This window comes from Leptodactylus fuscus, chromosome 5 (genome assembly GCF_031893055.1).
Source record: "Leptodactylus fuscus isolate aLepFus1 chromosome 5, aLepFus1.hap2, whole genome shotgun sequence".
NCBI lineage: Eukaryota > Metazoa > Chordata > Amphibia > Anura > Leptodactylidae > Leptodactylus > Leptodactylus fuscus.
In genome coordinates, this window is record NC_134269.1 from 18427309 (window position 1) to 18443526 (window position 16218).

Below are 16218 nucleotides of genomic sequence, written 5' to 3' on the forward strand. Positions count from 1 at the left end.
CCATTGTGTGAAGTGACTATATCTCTGTAATGTATTGTACAGCGCTGCGGACTATGTTGGCACTATATAGATAAGGTGTAGTATTATTATTACTAGTCTATGTAACCACTCTTCCAGCAGACAGGCTCCATGTTTCTGGTCTCCATATGCCCAGCAGAAATCATCAGTCTCATAACTAAATTTTGGGCCCTTAGAAGACATAGTCATGCCTTGTCTGTATGTTAGTGCACATTAGGATGTATTATCCCCACCCCCTCCCCCATCCCAGTGCTCTCTGTGCCCTGCTGGGACTTGTAGTCCGCCAGCTGCAGGACAGTCTCAGGTAGGAGAACAGACAAGACGTGACATAACACAGCACCGAGGTAACCCATAGACACAGTACTGTAGGAAACCTGGATCACGTGACTGCGCAAAATGCCCGTCACGTGCTCAGAACGTCGCAGGGCGGTGACGTCACCTTCACGCGTAGCGCAGGGGGATGCCGGGAGATGTAGTTTAGCCAAAAGACAGACTTCCCGGACGTGAGCAGGAGTGTAAACAGCCCGGAGCTGGAGTCCCGGGGCAACCGGAGCCCCGGGATTGGGGGATGGGGAACTGCCTGTCATCGCAGACTGCAGATGATCTGTCACTGCTCAACGACTCAGACGGGGCGAGTCTGCCCGGGGAGCCGCCACCTCCATACCAGGTGATCAGCAGCCTATACTGCCCTCTCTATGTGCATGTATGTAATAATGTGGATACATAGGTATAGTATTAGTACTGCAGCTTGTGCTGTGTATTACTGGTCCTGTATACCTGCCCTGACTGACAGCTATATACACAGTAGTCACCCACTTGTCACTGAGCAACCAGCAATCTGCCCCCCTCTGCAACCTTCATGTATCTAAGGGGGGAGGGGGATTATTTGGGCCCTATCAGTAGAGCAGGTATATGGGGGTGCAGAGGCAGAACCTAATGGAAGGTGAGGGGGGTCCCGACCTTCAGAATACACCCCGGACCCTCAGTAGTGCATGTAGCCTGCACATTATGTGATGTCACTGCACTGCACTGCAGGGTGTGATGTCATCAGATACATGGCGAGTCAGTGACGGCACTATAACCCTGCAGTGCTGGAGTCTGAGCAAGGACACATCTGCCTGGGGTTTGTAGGGTCTCCCCCTGTTGTGTAGGTTTCTTGTTATATGCCAAAAATCTACTGATAGGTAAAATGACTCCCCGTACGACAGCCAATAACTCCCCAACACTTGGAGTGAGAACAACACATTACAAATGATGTCCTGTCTACCTCAGTCCTGACCGCCAGCAGAGGGCGCAACGCTAAAGTATGGCAGAATTTTAAAGGGGTTGTACCAAGATTCCTATCCTCAAGCTGAGTGTATAGTGTCAGTGCTGGGAGAGTCTGACCGCCAGGAGCCCCACTGACCCTGAGAACAGGGGCCCTTATAACCCCATCTGATGTAGCGGAGGTTCTGCCGCTATAATACTACAGATAACTGTGCGCTTTACTTCACTGGTTCATTGGCAGGTCCATACAGGAGCTTACAAATTACAAATTTTACTTAGTTTCTTTTTACAAATTCGATTATTTTACTTTATCTTGAAATGTTTCTCTTCATTTTCAGGAGCGGGAGCAGGTCCCTGTTTACCACCCCACACCCAGCCAGAGCCGCCTGGCTACGCAGCTGACTGAAGAAGAACAGGTTTGGATTGCCCAGAGGATCGGCCTTATACAGCACTTGCCTAAAGGCAGATATGACCCGGGGTCTGAACCCCCAGAGAAGAAACCAAAGGAGTGAGTGATATTATAATACTGCCCCCTATGTACAAGAATATAACTACTATAATACTACTCCTATGTACAAGAATATAACTACTATAATACTGCCTCCTATGTACAGGAATATAACTACTATAATACTGCCACTATGTACAAGAATATAACTACTATAATACTGCCCCCTATGGAAAAGACTATACAGTGTTGGCCAAAAGTATTGGCCCCCCTGTAATTCTGTCAGATAATCCTCGGTGTCTTCCAGACAATGATTACAAGCACAAACTCTTTGGTAATATCTTCATTTATTTTGCTTGCAATGAAAAAACACAAAAGAGAATGAAAAAAAAAAAAGTCACATCATTGATCATTTTACACAAAACTCCAAAACTGGTCCGGACAGAAGTATTGGCGCCCTCAGCCTAATACTTGGTAGCACAACCTTTAGACACAATAACTGCGCACCACCGCTTCCAGTAACCAGCAATGAGTTTCTTACAAGGCTCTGCTGGAATCTTAGACCCTTCTTCTTTGGCAGACTGCTCCAGGTCCCCCCTGAGATGTGAAGGGGGCCTTCTCCAAACTGCCACCAAGAGATCTCTCCCCCTCCCCCACAGGTGTTCTATGGGATTCAGGGCTGGACTCATTGCTGCCACTTTACAAGTCTCCAGGGCTTTCTCTCACCACCATTTTCTAGTGCTGACCTGAAGTGTGTTTTGGGTCATTGTCCTGCTGGAAGAGCCCTGACCTCTGAGGGAGACCCAGCTTTCTCACACGGGGCCCTACATGATGCTGCACAATGTGTTGGTCGTCTTCAGACTTCATAATGCCATGCACACGGTCAAGCAGTCCAGTGCCAGAGGCAGCAAAGCAACCCCAAACCATCAGGGACCCTCCGCCATGTCTGTCTGTAGGGACCGTCTTCTTCTCTTTGAAGGCCTCTTTTTTTTTTCCTGTAAACTCTATGTTGATGCCTTTTCCTACTTTTGTCTCATCTGACCAGAGAACATTCTTCCAGAACGGTTTTGGCTTTCTCAGGTAAGTTTTGGCAAACTCCAGCCTGGCTTATGTCTCTGGGTAAGAAGTGGGGTCTTCCTGGGTCTCCTACCATACAGCCCCTTCTCATTCAGACGCTGACGCTGGATAGTACGGGGTGACACTGTTGTACCCTCAGACTGCAGGGCAGCTTGGACTTGTTTGGATGTTAGTCGAGGTTCTTTATCCACCATCCGCACAATCTTGCGTTGAAATCTCTCGGCAATTTTTCTTTTCCGTCCACATCTAGGGAGGTTAGCCACAGAGCCATGGGCTTTACACTTCTTGATGACACTGCGCACGGTAGACACAGGAACATTCAGGTCTTTGGAGATGGACTTGTAGCCTTGAGATTGCTCATGCTTCCTCACAATTTTGCTTCTCAAGTCCTCAGACAGTTCTTTGGTCTTCTTTCTTTTCTCCATGCTCAATGTGGTCACACAGGGCAGAGGTTGAGTCAACTTGAATCCATTTCAACTGGCTGCAAGTGTCAATTAGTTATTGCCACCACCTGTTAGGTGCCTCAGGTAACAGGTGCTGTTAATTACACAAATTAGAGAAGCATCACATGATTTTTCAAACAGTGCCAATACTTTTTTCCACCCCCTTTTTATGTTTGGTGTGGAATTATATCCAATTTGGCTTTTTGACAATTCTTTTTGTGGTTTTCCATTGAAGACAAATTAAATGAAGATAATAATACCAAAGAATTTGTGATTGTAATCATTTTCTGAAAGAAACGGAGGATTATCTGACAGAATTGCAGGGGAGCCAATACTTTTGGCCAACACAAGAATATAACTCCTACTATAATACTGCCTCCTATGTCCTGCTTGTTGTCTCTATACAGGTGTGTGATCTGTATGCTGGATTTCGTCAGTGGTGACCTGGTCCGCTTCCTGCCTTGTATGCACGTCTATCACATGGAGTGTATAGATAACTGGCTCATGCGGTCATTCACATGTCCATCGTGTATGGAGCCGGTGGACGCTGCTCTCCTCTCCTCCTATGAGACCAGCTAAGCAGTCTATAGACGTGTGGTGTCATGGTCGCCGGTGAACCAGTCGTGCTCTGTGCATTGCTTAGTGCTCTGGCCCATAAAGCCCATCTCGCGTGACTTTGCTTCTTCTTGAGTAGTGGGATGATGTACCAGCTGCGTGTTGGAGATGGGATCATGAAAATTGGAGATTCTCGTGTGCGTGACATTGACAGGAATGTGAGGGGACTGAGCCAAGGACCCAACCCCCTTCTTAAAGGGACATCTCTATACAGACAAGTGAGGAGGCGCCATCTCCCAGGATACTCCTCATGGGTACACCACTGCCTCCTGAGTGATCGTAACGTCTCCAGCCAGCAAAGTGATACCAAATAGCTTGTGTGAGTGTGTGCCTGCAGAGACTGTCATGCTTGCATTTAGGATTTAGTCATTTAAAGGGCACCTGTTGCCAAGAAGACCCCATTAAAGGGAACTATACTTCCCCCAAGTAATTCACCAATGTTATATTTAATGCCCAAATGGGTTATCACCCAGCTTTTCCAGAATCCTGAATTGCAAATCTGGTATTATTTTATAGTGCTGCAGGGGTGAGGAGGCAGGATGTAAATTAACTTCACTGTCGCCCCCTAGCTGTTAGTGATGGTCACTTTACCTATAGGAGAGCTCACTAAAGATGCCTCACAAACTTACCTGATGTATCATGACATAAAGATTGAAGGTGTAAAATATATCCTGCTAAATTACTGAGTCTCCGAGTGCTGAGCTGTGTGACAGACTGCCGCTGGACATAATAAAGTATATATAATACAGTATATATAGTGCTGAGTTATATCCTGGACTATCCTCCAGAGCTGCGCTCACTATTCTGCTGGTACAGTCACTGTGTACATACATTACTTATCCTGTATTATACTCCAGAGCTGCACTCACTATTCTGCTGGGGACATACATTATTTAATCTGTTCTGATCTTGAGTTACAGTCAGTTCTGTTGGTTAATGGAAACAGTCAGCAATGGCAGGCAGCAGTTTGTTGTGCACACCCCCAGAAGACTGTGCAGAGCCTGTAAACCACTAGAGAAGCTCAGTGTAGACCTGATATAAATGCGGTCACTGTAGAGTAACATGGCCGTAAGCTGTGCAGCCCTGGGGGACAAAGTGACATCACCTAAAACAATGACGTTTGTACAGAGGTATCAGGGAGTCCTGGAAGTTGCTGTAGAGGGGCTCTGGAGAAACCTCCTTAAGCTGAGGCCACACGTTGCAGAAAAGCAGTTTTTTGTGTAAAAGCCAAGAGTGGATTTAGAGGAGAGAATTAGAAGAGATTCCTTTATATTTCACATTCCTTTTGCAGCTTTTTGTATGGTCTTAGCCTTTAAAGGGGCTCTCCGAAGACTTACATTTACCTGACTGACTCTGGCTATTTCTTTACTCTGCACCTAGAGGTTCTGACCCCAGGTCACATGATCAGATCCAGCATTTAGGTAGCTCCGCCCTCCTAATGCCACAGATAGTAGTAGTAGTCACCTAGCACAGGCAATTCATTAGCTATGAAATCAGGAGGGCGGGGCCTGCTTGTGATCACATGACCAGCGCTCAGACTTCTGTGTCCACCATGAAGAACCAACCAAATTTAGCCATCAATAATGAATGGGTAACCACAAAAACCTATACCACAGCAAAAATTGAGGAACACAAAAAATTTGATAAAAATATCAAATATATTTATTGAAAAATAGTAAAACACATACAAAGACATATAACACACATTGGAGGGCAAGACAGAGGGGTCCGCTGTATGAAAACAGGCGCACAGTACCGTACCCCTCTCACTAGTGATGAACCGGAGATGACATCCCCTACAATATGTATGGCATATAATCCTAAAAGATCTGCTCCTCACAATGGGAGGGAAGTATATATACTGCACTATTCACATATACACCTAAAGGGTAATCAATGTGCGTAATACTAGCCCCATATATAGCAGGGTCTACCCATATATAGCAGGGTCTCTCCATATAGTAAACCTATAATGAATAGTATCCTGAGTGTATATAAATAGATACTGATAAGACATATTAGCAGTGTATGTGCACCATAAGGGGTCAGCACCGGAACGTCACCAGCAAGGTTGTACTCTCTATTTATATACTCTCAGGATACTATTCATTATAGGTTTACTATATGGAGAGACCCTGCTATATATGGGGCTAGTATTATATACATTGATTATCCTTTAGGTGTATACAGTGGGGCAAAAAAGTATTTAGTCAGTCACCAATAGTGCAAGTTCCACCACTTAAAAAGATGAGAGGCGTCTGTAATTTACATCATAGGTAGACCTCAACTATGAGAGACAAAATGAGAAAACAAATCCAGAAAATCACATTGTCTGATTTTGTAAGAATGTATTTGCAAATTATGGTGGAAAATAAGTATTTGGTCACCTACAAACAATCAAGATTTCTGGCTCTCACAGACCTGTAACTTCTTCTTTAAGAGTCTCCTCTTTCCTCCACTCATTACCTGTAGTAATGGCACCTGTTTAAACTTGTTATCACTATAAAAAGACACCTGTACACACCCTCAAACAGTCAGACTCCAAACTCCACTATGGTGAAGACCAAAGAGCTGTCAAAGGACACCAGAAACAAAATTGTAGCCCTGCACCAGGCTGGGAAGACTGAATCTGCAATAGGCAACCAGCTTGGATTGAAGAAATCAACTGTGGGAGCAATAATTAGAAAATGGAAGACATACAAGACCACTGATAATCTCCCTCGATCTGGGGCTCCACGCAAAATCTCACCCCGTGGGGTCAAAATGATCACAAGAACGGTGAGCAAAAATCCCAGAACCACGCGGGGGGACCTAGTGAATGAACTGCAGAGAGCTGGGACCAATGTAACAAAGCCTACCATCAGTAACACACTACGCCGCCAGGGACTCAGATCCTGCAGTGCCAGACGTGTCCCACTGCTTAAGCCAGTACATGTCCGGGCCCGTCTGAAGTTTGCTAGAGAGCATTTGGATGATCCAGAAGAGTATTGGGAGAATGTCCTATGGTCTGATGAAACCAAACTGGAACTGTTTGGTAGAAACACAACTTTTCGTGTTTGGAGGAAAAAGAATACTGAGTTGCATCCATCAAACACCATACCTACTGTAAAGCATGGGGGTGGAAACATCATGCTTTGGGGCTGTTTCTCTGCAAAGGGGCCAGGACGACTGATCCGGGTACATGAAAGAATGAATGGGGCCATGTATCGTGAGATTTTGAGTGCAAACCTCCTTCCATCAGCAAGGGCATTGAAGATGAAACGTGGCTGGGTCTTTCAACATGACAATGATCCAAAGCACACCGCCAGGGCAACGAAGGAGTGGCTTTGTAAGAAGCATTTCAAGGTCCTGGCGTGGCCTAGCCAGTCTCCAGATCTCAACCCTATAGAAAACCTTTGGAGGGAGTTGAAAGTCCGTGTTGCCAAGTGACAGCCCCAAAACATCACTGCTCTAGAGGAGATCTGCATGGAGGAATGGGCCAACATACCAACAACAGTGTGTGCCAACCTTGTGAAGACTTACAGAAAACGTTTGACCTCTGTCATTGCCAACAAAGGAGAGAGAACAAAGTATTGAGATGAAATTTTGTTACTGACCAAATACTTATTTTCCACCATAATTTGCAAATAAATTCTTACAAAATCAGACAATGTGATTTTCTGGATTTGTTTTCTCATTTTGTCTCTCATAGTTGAGGTCTACCTATGATGTAAATTACAGACGCCTCTCATCTTTTTAAGTGGTGGAACTTGCACTATTGGTGACTGACTAAATACTTTTTTGCCCCACTGTATGTGAATAGTGCAGTATATATACTTCCCTCCCATTGTGAGGAGCAGATCTTTTAGGATTATATGCCATACATATTGTAGGGGATGTCATCTCCGGTTCATCACTAGTGAGAGGGGTACGGTATTGGCCGCCTGTGTTCATACAGCGCACCCCTCCATTGTGTGTTACATGTCTTTGTATGTGTTTTACTATTTTTCAATAAATATATTTGATATTTTTATCTCATTTTTTGTGTTCCTCAATTTTTGTTGTGGTACCCCATGAAGAAACTGCCAGGTACATGAAGCTCTGGACAAGCCCTTTAAAAACGGGTATGCTACATTAGAAAACATGGCTACCTTCTCATCAGGGAGCGACCGCACGTCTGGTTGTCTCATGTCATTTTTGTTATGTTCTATTTATAAGAGGTAAGTGGGGATTTGGGATTCCTTTTGTATAGGAATGGCTGCCGATGCCCTCATCTCTATGGGACCACCAGGAGTAGCTGAGCACCTCACTGAGATAATTGGAGAGATGGAGAACATGCTGAGCCACAGTTACACTCACAGGAGAGTGGCGGGACCCCCTGTGCTCATGATTAGAGATGAGCGAATATACTCCATCGAATACCTCTGCCGCATAGCTCCCGGCAATGGGGGAGGGGCAGTAAAAATTTGATGCCCCAGAAGTGTTTTTACACGGGAGCTATGTGGCCGAGTTATTCAATCAAGTATATTCACTCCTCTCTACTCATGATCCCCATTGCTAGTACCAGGATGAAGCATGTTAAACCCGCACCCCAGTTAGGTCTGGATCACCTGGAGGGAACGCTTTTTTCTTTACACCCATAATTCACAACTTTGTTGCAAATGAGCAATTTGGAGCACCAAGGGCGGCTCTGCTGCTCCAAACTGTTGGCGTGGGTGAGATATTGTGCATTAGGGGAGTGTGGGATGCAATAGTTTGGAGCAATCCAGAATATCTGGTCATGGCGGCGGACATATCCATGGGAAAATGGTGTTACATTCAGGGAAGCCTGAGCGGTGTTACTGGTGTAACATGCTTCAACCCCATGGCAGACTCCCTTATAAAGTGACTACTGATCACTGGGACCCCGTCACGCTGATACATATCACTTATAGATTATCTGGTATATTGATACCTGCGGCTGATGGTGGGACATCTGCACAAGTGGTCCTCAGCACTCCTGCCATTGAGTTATCACAGACTGGTATTGATGGAGTCTGCGTAAGACCTTTAGTTCTTCACAGCCCAAAGCCCAGGGGTCAGAGACCGAACGCAGTGCCATAGACCAATGGCAAAATAACACTCAACCTGCACCAAACATTGAGGGGGGAGGCGCATGGGAGCAGCAGAGAAGGCACGGTGTGTAACATGTCAAGACCACTCCAGCCGTTCATTAGGATGGGAATGTATTTCAGGCCAACCTTCAGTTTAATAAGACAACATCCTATACAAGAATATATAACACAGGCATCCTTACAAAACAGAAGTGGAAAGTAAACCAGGCCCCGCACGGGGGACAAACCTAAAGACAATAAAAGGGGTGGGAGGGGGGAAAGAAAGAAAAAATATACAGGACAAAATCTATTCCTCCATGTGGCGGCAGCAGCAGCAGCAGCAGACGGGTTATGGGTCAGAGCTGCCCTCATTGGCCAGGGAAGGCAGATCCGCTCTCCTGTGGGGGTCAGTCACCACTGGCACTATGTGAGGATCCAAATGGAAAGTCTCTTCTTTCTCTTTCCAGGAGTCCAGAGCAGGCTTAGCATTGTATAATCCATAGGACAGAGAGGAGCTCGCAGTAACAAGGTGTGGTGTCGGGTAATACATAACCTATTAGGCCGACCCCGCCGCTGCGTCCTGCACAAGTTCATGATTCTCCGCATTACTTCACCAGCGGCCGGGTTTTGTCATCATCACTGCACTGATGGGCTTTGTATTTTTTCACTTCTGCCATGTACTGTGCCCAAGCTCCACCTTTGTGTGTCATGATCTGGAAGATGGAGGAAAGGAGAAGGTCAGTCACCATCATGAGGCTGGAGAGGTGCCTGTGTTCTGCTCAGGGGCGCTCCTATGTTCTATTTGTGTTTGGGGTTACTGTGTTTAGTTGCAATGTGTGCTTAGCACCACTGGGGGGAGCAATGTCAAGTGCTGATATAAAAGACCTAAAGGGGTCGCCATCAATTAAGAGTATTTCCTATCCATAAGTTAGGGGGGCGAGGGTGTGATCAGGGCGGATCATTTGCACATGCTTGGTGCCGCTCCATCCATCTCAGCTGACTCTGCTTTTGGAGATGAACTCAGGGGCAGCACACGTGTGACCTGCATGGCCGCTGCTCCAATACAACAGCAGGACTTGGACACTACTTGTGATGGTCGGAGGAGTTGGACCCGTTTCCTAACCTGTGGATAGGTTAGAGCAGGAGTAGGGAACCTTTGGCTCTCCAGCTGCTGTGAAACTACAACTCCCAGCATGCTCCATTCACTTCCATGGGAGTTCCCAGAACAGCAGAGCCAGTATGCATGCTGGGAGTTGTAGTTTTGCAACAGCTGGAGAGCCGTACGTTCCCTACCCCTGGGTTAGAGCATTCACTCTTGGCATGACCCCCATATAAGAGCACTACTATTTACAGGCCTGTACTAGGTAGAAGACCAGCATGTTCTTATTGGATACACCAGAAATTCTACGCGCCCTGCCTTAAATGGGTACAAAGCCACTTCCTCCATGTACTGCCTTATTTCTCTCTACAGTTTGGGACTTTAGGGGTTATTATATGAGAATATACTGCAGGACAAGCACTCCACTAGATTAGGGGAAGCGTTGGCCCTCAGACTGGCCTTACTCTAGGCGCTCCCTTAGGGTCTGGCCTGGCTGGATCAGACAGTATGAATACAAACACCTCCAGGATTAGTCAGGCTGAAGCTTTGTGCATCACTTCCAGCAGGCTCAGCCCTGTACTCTGTATAATGGCCCTGCACCAGGCATGAATTTCAGCAGCTCATCGCACACATTTCTTACCTCTTCATCGTCCGTCTTTGGCTTCTTGACTACAATGCCCGTCTTCAAGGCCAGCTTTGCCCCTCCTCTACGCTTGCCCACCTGGGGGTGGAAGGGACAGAAGACTGCAACCGTTATACGAGCCCTGGCAGCCTCTCTGTGTCCCTCTATATAACAGAATATAAGGGAGGCCTGGGTTAGACAGGCACAAGACACTCCCCACCTCCAGACAGCACCACCCTTCCTTCACCAGATCCTACAGATAGGGGGCGCAAGCTTGTGGAGATCAGCAGGATTAAGAGGGGCTGCTTCACCCACAGTGAGTACAAATACACATATGTATCCACCTGTACGCCGGGCAGTAAGGGAAACCTGAAGATGCCAGCACTAGATGGGCCTGGTACCCATAGATACAGCCCAATAGATTTATGGCACCCAAAAAGGTGCCCATACCCTCACTTTACAGAGGCTTGTTTGCTGCATAGATGGATAAGAAAATCCAAAAATCCGGAGCAGTTTGGGAGATTCTCAATTAATTAGATCTGGAGGAGGTTTTCCTTTAGTGGTGTTGTGTTCCTCTGTTATTCCTCTGGGAAATGTATAAATAGATTAGATCTTACATAACTATCTGGCAAGTGCCAAATGTGTATGGAAGCCAAAACATGGAGCAGCCTGGCCAAAACCAGTGCGTGATCCTGCCACCACACCCCACTACATGTACAGGCATCCTTCAAGGGGTTTCCAGGTTTATTAGTCGATGACCTAACCTTACAATAGGGCTGGGGGATTATGACCTAAATCAAAATCCTGATTAATCTGGGATTTTATCTCGATTACAATTAATGGTGATTATTTAGGCCACGCCCCTTTTACAGTTTTGGGCACCTGGTAGTTTCATTCAGACCAAACCGACACGGCCATTAGAGTCTGAGGTCTCTTCAGACCCTAAAGTATAAGAGGAGGTACTGGGAAGTGACGAGACATAAAAGTTATTCACCTCTCCCGGGCTCCGGCATGCCTCCTTGCTGTCCTTGGCACGTCTGCATGACATCCAGGAGAGCTAAGGCCTGAGACTGGGCCACAGCATCACATGGTTGTGTGACAAATACCAGAAGTGCGAAGGACAACAGGGAGCCATGCCAGAGCCCAGGAGAGGAGAGTAATACTGGTTTTTAGGTTTGCTCACCTCCTTGGGGCCTCCGCTTAATATACTCTGGGGTCCAAAGAGACCCCACACTATAATAGCAGTTTTGGTTCGGCTGCAATTGGTGCAAATGAAACTGCAAATATTGTAATAACCGAACACGCCGGACGATCGACTGTGTGAAGACAATGCAGGTTTTGGGTGATTGCAGCAGCTTCTTTACTACAGACCAAGCACAAGGACAGACATGTTACACTGGCTGGCTGCACAGCGTGATTGGCGCTGCGAGGCAGAAAGACGTCTCTGGCTAATGGTCAGAAACGCCCTTCTGACCATACAGCACTACGGTACCGGCACCGTAAGCTCTTTACACCGGGCACGGATTGGGAAAGCCGACAGTGCGCTGAATTCAGCGCACTGTCAGCTTTCCGGCAGTATGTAACACTGCATGTGCCCAAAAGTGGTGAAAGGTCCTCTTTAAATGGGCCATGTGACATCATATGGTCTATGATACAAAAGTTTCCAACAGCTGACCCTTTAAAGAGGACCCTTCACCTCCTGGGGCACATGCAGTGTAATACACCGCTAGAAAGCAGACAGTGCGCTGAATTCATTGCACTGTCGGCTTTCCTGTTCTGTGTCCCCAGTGAAGAGTTGTCAGCGTCGGTACCGTAGCTCTTCAGTGTCAGAAGGGGGTTTCTGTCAGTCAGTCAGGAACGCCCTTCCTCACAGCAGCGTCTATAGCGCTGTACAGTGTGAGTGGGAAGGAACGTACCCTCCCATACTGATAGTAGAGTACATAGAAGAGTACTGGGGGGGTTGGGGCGTTCCTCACTGCTCAGCATCATGGATGGGCAGTAAGGAGCGCCTCCTCTGACAGTACAGTGCAATGCAATAGACACTACCGTGAGCAAGGGCGTTCCTGACTGACTTGTCAGAAACGCCCTTCTGACAGTGAAGAGCTGCGGTACCGACACCTATAACTTCACCAGGGACACAGATCGGGAAAGCCAATAGTGCGCTGAATTCATCACACTATTGGCTGTCTAGCGGTGTATAAAACCACATGTGCCCCAGGAGGTGAAAGGTCCTATCATGCCTGGAATGGTAAATACCATTTGTCACGTTATTCATACATTTCCAGGAGTAGTAACAGAGGAACAGTAGAACACAGTTATAAAAAAAACCCTCCATAATGATGATTTCATGGCAGTACAGTAGATACATATGGAGTTGGTGATGGGTTTCTTTAGGTCACGTCCTATCCTCTACACATAGGGTATGCGTCTGATCACTGGACAGCAGCCACTCATGACCATGGGGGTCTCAATTTCCCTGCTAAGCAGTCGCACATCGCTCCGTTCAGGGTCTAGTGCTGTACTTTACCCTTTCGGTCAGTCTCATAGTGACTGGATAAAAACAGTAAAGCACAAATGTGACACTCGCTCCATTCACGTGACGGACAAGGACCTTCAACCTCATGATGGGTGGGGGAATCACAGTGATCAGTCGTATCCCATGAACATAACCAGAATTTTTTTTTGTAGACAAGTTATTTTTGCAAATATAAATACATTTCTTGCAGCAATTTTTTCCAACAGCATCTGTTGTCTTGAGGGGTTGCTAATGGACACGACTATGAATGCAGAAAATATCTGTGGTCTGAACTTGTCAGAAAACCAATTTTTTTTTTTTTTTTTTATAACTGCAAAATTATTTTTAATTATATTTTTTGTCTACAGATTTAAAGGAATTGTCCAGATTGTTTCCAAGAAGAACTTTCACCACCTTTTTGCATCAGATAATAGTCACTGCTCAAACGATTCTAGTAACGTTGGAATTTTTTTCTCTAGTCCCCACCATTCCTGAGCAATCAGTACTGTTAGTTTTGGTGCCTGATATACTATTTAGGCTCTGCAGTGTCAGACAGGAGCAGACATGGGGTGCGATCCTGAGCCCCGACACTGGCTGCTTCTGAATTAAGCGCTGACATATTACCCCGCCTGACATTACAGAACCTAAATAGATCAGGCACCAGAACTAAATGCAATGGTGGGGGCAAAAGAAAAAAAACTCCAACTGTGCTGGAATCAGTGAAATAATACCTATTAATAGGTTGTAAGAACTGGAATTGGTGGAGGGGTGAAAGGTCCTCTTAAAATTGACTTGCCTGATGTGGTGGATGGCCATAATGGACATGGGGGGGCTTCTGCCTCATCACAACCCCCAGGTCACATGATCGGAAGTAGCGCCCTCCCTCATTGTGAAATCTTAGGCGGAAATCAATGGGAGCCGGTCATTTCTTTGTTCCGCGAGCGTGAACAGAAGTGACCCTGCTCTTTCTTCAGGAGGATTCCGCGGCAGATTCAACCTCGGACGTCCGCGTGAAGGCGCTCCCGACTAGGTCCATTCATTTGGGCCTAATTCGGAGCGCAGTGCCGCGACTGGATGCTGGTGCACTGCATCGGCATCCAGTTACGGCTACCCGTTTTTTGGTCCGGAATCTGAGGCGGCCTCCGCGTCAAATTCCAGACCAAAAAACCCCATCTGTCCTGTGGGATTGGGGAAAAAAGGAGGGGCGGTGGTCACATAACCTGGAGCTCACGATGAGGCTGAAGTCTCCCGGATCCATCACATCAGGTAAGTCAATATAAACTCCCCGGACAACTCCTTTACTCTGGGTTCACACCTTGCCTGGGTTTGTTGTTCTGGTCTGCACTTACCCGCAGACCCCATAGACTATGAGGTTCCCACCCTATAATACGAACAGAAGTCCGGCTGGACGGAGCACAGTCGCAGGTGTGAACCTAGCCATAGACATTTCAGGTTTTCCTTTGGCTGTTACTAATGTGTAGCTATTGCTGTGGATCCTGTGGTAGAAAACCCAAGTGTGAGCCTTGACTCTCTGCTGCGGTTATGGCCACACTACTGAGCGCTACTCAATGTGGCTGCAGATGGCGCTCTCTACCCCGCAGCATCCAGCGGAGCACCTGCAGCCATTTTCCCTGAGCACATTTTGCAGTGTGAATATACTCTTAAGCCTAGTTCACATCAGCGTTCCAAAACGGAAACCTATACGCATTAAATAGCGTTTACCCGGGAAACCCCATAGACTATAATGAGGGCCGTGCGGTCTCCGCACAAAACATGCCGACCTCATTATAGTCTATGGAAATCCCTGGGCCGTACAGTGCGCCATTTGTTCATTGCTAATCCAGCTTTCCCAGGCTCCAGAAAGGCACAGAGCAGATGTACAAGGCTCCCTAGCGGCAGGAGAACTACAAGTACCAGGAAGCCCCAGGACTTGTATTTCCCCAGCAGCAGGGGCCGGGGTGTCGTGTACGGGGCCCCGGGGATCTTACAAAGCTGACGGGCTTCCTCTTGTCCGGCTCGGGCTTCTTCTCCTCCGGCCCCTTGCTCTCCTCCTTCACCCCTGAGCTGGTCGCCTCCATCTTCTTCTTGAAAAGCTCCAGGAAACTGCCGTCATTGGCGAAGTGATTGACCCCGGGAACGGCGGGAGAAGAGTAGGCCAAAGCCTCGGGGATGTAGCCCGCCTCTACCGGGCGTGTGGGGTAGAAAGCCGCGGCCGCGGTGGGGAATATCCCCGGGGGAAAAGTCGGGAGCCGTGGCGGGCGGGAGGGACTGTCCTGCTCTAGCGGGGGCTGCTGTGCTTTGCTCGGTATAGCAGGCGGTGAGGCCTCGTCCTCTTCCCCGGGAGGCGGCGGAGGTGGAGAGTCCGGGGCGGCGGCGGTCTCATCTCCCGTCTCCTCCAGCACTTTCCTCACCGGCGCCTCTGCGGCCTCCTCCCCTTCTTCCTCAGTGTCTTCCTCTGTGCTAGGCCTCGGACTTTCCTCCGCCATTTTGAAACGTTGACTGGTCACTTTAGAACACGCGGAAGGCGTCCACGGCAAGCGGCAGCCGGCCCCTGCCCACACGCATAAAGCTCCCCGTTACACCGGACCCGCCGCCACGTCACGGAGCCAAAACAAATGGCGGGAAAAGGTGTTTGGAGAAGAAATAAAATGGCGGACTGCTTTTACTTCACCGAAGAAGTCAGTGGGGCGGGAGCAAGGGAAGAAAAATACTTGGAGACCCAGTGGCCAATGTGGAAGCGCTAAGGTTAAAACGTTGTCCAATCAAAGAGGATAATAGTTTGACTGACAGCTTAGTCACCCAATAGGCGAAGCTTTCTTTAGCTAAAAGCAGCCAATCAACTGAAACTAAGGGAGATTCTGTTGTGACGAAACGGAAGCTCATTGGCCAGTCCGCTGACTGACCTATAATTGAACCAACCAGCGATTTGGAAGACTCGTAGTGGCCAATGATATGATAGCTTCATTTCGTTGACAGTGATAGGCACCCAGGAGAGCCAATCACAAAACAGGATATCCCTCCCTTGCCCAATTGACATTGATTG

The 16218-nt window shown here is 47.5% G+C and overlaps 2 protein-coding genes across 2 annotated transcripts; one reads left to right on the plus strand and one right to left on the minus strand.

Moving 5' to 3' along the window:
• Nucleotides 1-477: 477 nt before the first annotated feature.
• Nucleotides 478-4618, plus strand: LOC142202424 (RING finger protein 11-like). Its single transcript, XM_075272527.1, has 3 exons — nucleotides 478-685; nucleotides 1623-1792; nucleotides 3660-4618. Exons 1-3 carry the CDS (start codon nucleotides 587-589, stop codon nucleotides 3829-3831), a joined length of 441 nt encoding a protein of 146 aa, XP_075128628.1. The 5' UTR covers nucleotides 478-586; the 3' UTR covers nucleotides 3832-4618.
• Nucleotides 4619-9058: 4440 nt separating this feature from the next.
• Nucleotides 9059-15886, minus strand: TRIR (telomerase RNA component interacting RNase). Its single transcript, XM_075272528.1, has 3 exons — nucleotides 15164-15886; nucleotides 10679-10759; nucleotides 9059-9652 (listed from the first exon to the last, which is right to left on the minus strand). The coding sequence occupies exons 1-3, from the start codon at nucleotides 15659-15661 to the stop codon at nucleotides 9545-9547; spliced, it is 687 nt and encodes a 228-aa protein (XP_075128629.1). The 5' UTR covers nucleotides 15662-15886; the 3' UTR covers nucleotides 9059-9544.
• Between the last annotated feature and the right edge of the window lie 332 nt (nucleotides 15887-16218).

Excerpts from the sequence above, each read along its gene's own strand:
- LOC142202424 (XM_075272527.1), top strand. The coding sequence starts at position 587 with ATGGGGAACTGCCTGTCATCGCAGACTGCAGATGATCTGTCACTGCTC. Across the intron at positions 686-1,622 it reads AGCCGCCACCTCCATACCAG|GAGCGGGAGCAGGTCCCTGT; the intron begins GTGATCAGCAGC and ends CTTCATTTTCAG. Across the intron at positions 1,793-3,659 it reads CCAGAGAAGAAACCAAAGGA|GTGTGTGATCTGTATGCTGG; the intron begins GTGAGTGATATT and ends GTCTCTATACAG.
- TRIR (XM_075272528.1), bottom strand. The coding sequence starts at position 15,661 with ATGGCGGAGGAAAGTCCGAGGCCTAGCACAGAGGAAGACACTGAGGAA. Across the intron at positions 10,760-15,163 it reads AGAGGAAGCCCGTCAGCTTT|GTGGGCAAGCGTAGAGGAGG; the intron begins GTAAGATCCCCG and ends TTCCACCCCCAG. Across the intron at positions 9,653-10,678 it reads CAAAGACGGACGATGAAGAG|ATCATGACACACAAAGGTGG; the intron begins GTAAGAAATGTG and ends TCCATCTTCCAG.